The sequence below is a fragment of the Triticum urartu genome, chromosome 5 (assembly GCF_003073215.2).
Source record: "Triticum urartu cultivar G1812 chromosome 5, Tu2.1, whole genome shotgun sequence".
NCBI classification, from domain to species: domain Eukaryota; kingdom Viridiplantae; phylum Streptophyta; class Magnoliopsida; order Poales; family Poaceae; genus Triticum; species Triticum urartu.
This window is the reverse complement of record NC_053026.1, coordinates 403,974,273-403,978,626: the sequence shown is the minus strand read 5'-3', so window position 1 is coordinate 403,978,626 and position 4,354 is coordinate 403,974,273. Positions and strand designations below refer to the sequence as shown.

Genomic DNA, 4,354 nt, shown 5'->3' with positions numbered 1-4,354 from the left:
GAGGTGCCGTCCGTTCGGCACTAAGGATCATCGGTGATTTGGATCACGGACGAGTACGACTCCATCAACCCCGTTCACTTGAACGCTTCGCTTAGCGATCTACAAGGGTATGTATATTGCACTCTCTTCCTCGTTGCTAGATTACTCATAGATGATCTTGGTGATGCGTAGAAAATTTAAATTCTGCTACGATCCCAAACAGGAAGGAGTCATCAAAAGTGGAGGGAGATGTGCATCGGAGCGGCATCTGTGATAGGTAGTTAGGGTTTCAGGGTGCACGAGGAGCTGTAACTGGTCGGCGGGGAGATTATATAAGGGAATCCCATGAAGTTGCATTGAATTGGTAGGATGAACGTTCCTGCACTCGTCTGACGAGAATTGAGTAATCAAGTATATTGAAAGGAGGTGGTTCACTATATAGTCCCATTGGTCTCCTCAAAGTGACGGCAAAAGTGTCTTTCTTCTTTTATTTTTCTCTAGTTATAGCATAAATAAAATCTAACGATTTATTCTACAAGCCCATCTATGTACAATATCAACCATAATGTACAAGAACAAAAAACAAGGAAGTAAATGGGGAAAACTGAAAGGAATAATTGCACCATCACTGCAAAATTCCCTCCGTTGATGTCCCTTCTACTCATCGCCTCTCTCTGAGACTTGATGCAAGAGAGGGAGTAGACAGGTAGGAAATGTGGGTCAGATTGGTTTCGGTGAAAATCCAGGGGCCTTGGAATCGAGGGCGGGCCCATGCATACTTATGAGCGCATAACTTGGAACCAGAGCTCTTGATTACATAAGTCATTTTGGTAGCCACCCTAAACACATGGTATTCACCGCTTCTATACCAATTCCTCAATTCATTGCCAAATTCAAACATCCAAACATGGTGTTACATTTTTAATCCTCCATTCTAAATATGCCCTCAATTTTCAATTTGAGATAAAGTGCTTAAGTTGTTTGCATAGAATATGAATTTGTCACTCTTATTTCTAGAGGAGAACATGTGATCAGCTCGACACTTTTTCTTTTTGAGCAAACCAAGATGGAGACTTTATATTCTTGTTTTGCAGGATAGAAGGAGAGATCCCATTTACCACGTAGGTCGCTGCATAGTGTCATGCAACATACCCTCCTTCCACGCTCCCGCTTTGTACATTAGGGGCGTGTTTGGTTGTCGTTGTCAACAGTTCCTGCATCGCATGCACTTCTCAACCCAGCCTGGTTGAGCAAAAACAAGCCCTAATACGCCATATGCAACTTGATTGGTTGCCTGCATCCCTAGTCCCTGCATTAGGTAATATGCAAGTGCACTTTGTTTGGTTGGCTGCATTGGCCCTAGCGGCACATGAACACGACTTGGTTGAATACGGCGTACATGTTGTGCTTACCTTGTACCCTAGTTGGTGAGCTTACCCACAATGATCACACCTAGCACACCAACGCCACAACACAACAATGGTGACGAACTGGGCGAAGATGATGAAGTTCTTCAGCTTCAGGCCGAACTGACGATCCACCTTAGCAGCTTCCACTTTGACAGCTCCAACCTTGGCACTGTCGACACTGCTGCCCCCGTGCTTTCGCACCCAGACGGAGTAAGCTTGTTCTGCTGCCTGCTTAGTCTTGAACCCTCTATAGTTGTTGTTGCTATATGATGCCACTTGTGCATTGGCTTCTTCCCATGAACTATAAACCCTTGGAACCTCACCAATGAACACAACATACCACTTGCCCTAGCAATGCACAAGAGCAAGAGTTGAAGCAACAAATCAATGGAGCACACAAGTATCAAGCAAAGTAGCACACAAACAACAATGGAGCAGAAGAGAAGAAGTAAAGCATGCATGATCATACGGCATAGCAAGTTCTTCCTAGCACTACCTTGGTGTTAACCTACCACCACATCCAAAAGAGGGTGTCGTCCTACCACCGCAAGTTCACCGTCACCGTGAGGGGTTAGTATATATCACCTCACCAAAATATACAGACCATCAAATAATTTTTGAGCCCTAGCTACACAAAATGTACATCGTCATCGTCATCGTCGTCGCCACCACCATCGCCGTTGGGGATCATGCACGCTCACAGGCAGCACTACTCTAGTAGTAGTGCTTGCCCAGCCAGCTCCTGAGCCACAACACCATGTGAGCGTCGGCCATGGCAACGGACCCAACACCCTGGGCCTTGTTGTCAAGAAGGTGGCTGACAGCTGCCATGAGAGCCTCGTCGCTGAAGCCACCCTAGGTCATGACAGCGCCATACAGGTCAGGGTGGACGTCGAGGGGCTTGCACTCCCTGATGGCTGTTGCCACCTCCTTCATCGCCTCAGTCATGCTGCAGAAGACATTGATCTCCTCCTCCATCAGGCCTCCTCTCTTCCTCTTCCTATCAACGGGGTCAAATGGCTTGTCGAAGGGCTTCGCAGCGGGCTTGTCAAGGCCATCAAGGATCTCGACGTCCGGGGTCCCAGGGAAGTCGGGCATGGGAGAACCAAGAGGCTCCCCCGAGCCCATGGCATGCTTCCCAGTTGCCAGCCTGAAGGAGAAGATGTGTTGCATCTGGTTGTAGTTCTGGATGGGTGTGTTGAGGAACTCAGCGTCCCTTGGGTGGTCCTAAGAATGAAACACAAGTATTGTTAGTTGCGATTAGGAGTAGGCAATGGTGGACAATATGAAAAGAAAGAGGGTTGTGAGCTAACCGCGACATGGCCGGCGTAGTGCTCTACCTCCAGAACTATGGAGCAAGTGTTCTCATCCCATGAGGCGCCGCTAAGGTCTCTCAGCTTGGACACTTGGATCCATCGACTTCTCCACTTCCTCAGGTGGTTGTACACCCGGGTGGCAGACACCTCTTGCCCACAGAACTCGAACACCTGCTTCGCAACGGTGTTCAAGTGCACCTCCTTGAAGCCCTTGTCAGTCCTAACTCCACTAGAGATGAGCTCACACATCTTGTTCAGCACGAACGTGGACATGAACAGCTGCCACTTCGTGTTGTTCGACCTACTATCCTTCTTTGCCTTTGCTGCTGCTAGCTTGAGTGCAGCGGCAGCAGCAGCAGTAGTTGGCTCAACGAGCACTACTGGCACATAGAGGGAATCAGACTCGAACACCTCTGAATCAGGTGTCATCTGGGCCATAGGCTGCGACTCCTCGACAAACAATGGAGCAAACTGGCTGTCGGACACGACAAGGGCCTGACTAAGATCTTGCGTCTGCGTGGTCATGTCCTACAATCGTAGCACGCATTGACAGTGAGCATAGCACACAACATACCGGACAATCCATGAAAGCAGGAGCATACATGTACATGGTTCATCACTATCATAGCAAGCACATGCTTCATCACTATCATACTAAGCATACATGTACATGTACATGGTTCATCACTATCATAGCAAGCACATGACCACCAATAGCTACAAATCACAATCTAAGCATGATTCAACACAAGCACAAGGTTCAACTTCAAACTCTACTACTAATCTAGCCTACCACATGCTTGAACATCTAGCCCTACCACAAATTGTAACCGTAGCATAGCAACCAACCATATCAGCTCACAGATCAGACCACTAATCAACCATGCATCTAGATCAAACCCTAGATGCAGCTCAGATCTAGCTAGAAGGAACAGAGAGAAAGGGGGATTGAACTCACAGAGGCTGGCTGCAGCTTGAGGACGAGGGGGGACGGTGGTGGAAGATGAACGCCGGCCGGTGAAGGAGCTCCGACGCCGTGGTCAGCCGACCGATGAAGATGTGCCGCTTACCTGCTCGTCGGTGCCGATGCTGAAGGAAATATGCCCTAGAGGCAATAATAAAGTTATTATTTATTTCCTTATATCATGATAAATGTTTATTATTCATGCTAGAATTGTATTAACCGGAAACATAATACATTGTGTGAATACATAGACAAACCAAACGTCACTAGTATGCCTCTACTTGACTAGCTCATTAATCAAAGATGGTTATGTTTCCTAACCATAGACATGTGTTGTCATTTGATTAACGGGATCACATTATTAGGAGAATGATGTGATTGACATGACCCATTCCATTAGCTTAGCACCCGATCATTTGGTATGTTGCTATTGCTTTCTTCATGACTTATACATGTTCCTATGACTATGAGATTATGCAACTCCCGTTTGCCGGCGGAACACTTTGTGTGCTACCAAACGCCACAACGTAACTGGGTGATTATAAAGGAGCTCTACAGGTGTCTCCAAAGGTACATGTTGGGTTGGCGTATTTCGAGATTAGGATTTGTCACTCCGATTGTCGGAGAGGTATCTCTGGGCCCTCTCGGTAATGCACATCACATAAGCCTTGCAAGCATTGCAACTA

General features: G+C 47.2%; 1 protein-coding gene across 1 annotated transcript; it reads right to left on the bottom strand.

Moving 5' to 3' along the window:
* Positions 1–2,243: 2,243 nt before the first annotated feature.
* On the bottom strand, positions 2,244–3,229 carry LOC125507064. Its single transcript, XM_048671755.1, has 2 exons — positions 2,702–3,229; positions 2,244–2,615 (listed from the first exon to the last, which is right to left on the bottom strand). Exons 1-2 carry the CDS (start codon positions 3,227–3,229, stop codon positions 2,244–2,246), a joined length of 900 nt encoding a protein of 299 aa, XP_048527712.1.
* Between the last annotated feature and the right edge of the window lie 1,125 nt (positions 3,230–4,354).

Coding starts and splice junctions, on each gene's coding strand:
- LOC125507064 (XM_048671755.1), bottom strand. CDS start 3,229: ATGACCACGCAGACGCAAGATCTTAGTCAGGCCCTTGTCGTGTCCGAC. Junction 2,616..2,701: donor ACTACGCCGGCCATGTCGCG/GTTAGCTCACAA, acceptor TTTCATTCTTAG/GACCACCCAAGGGACGCTGA.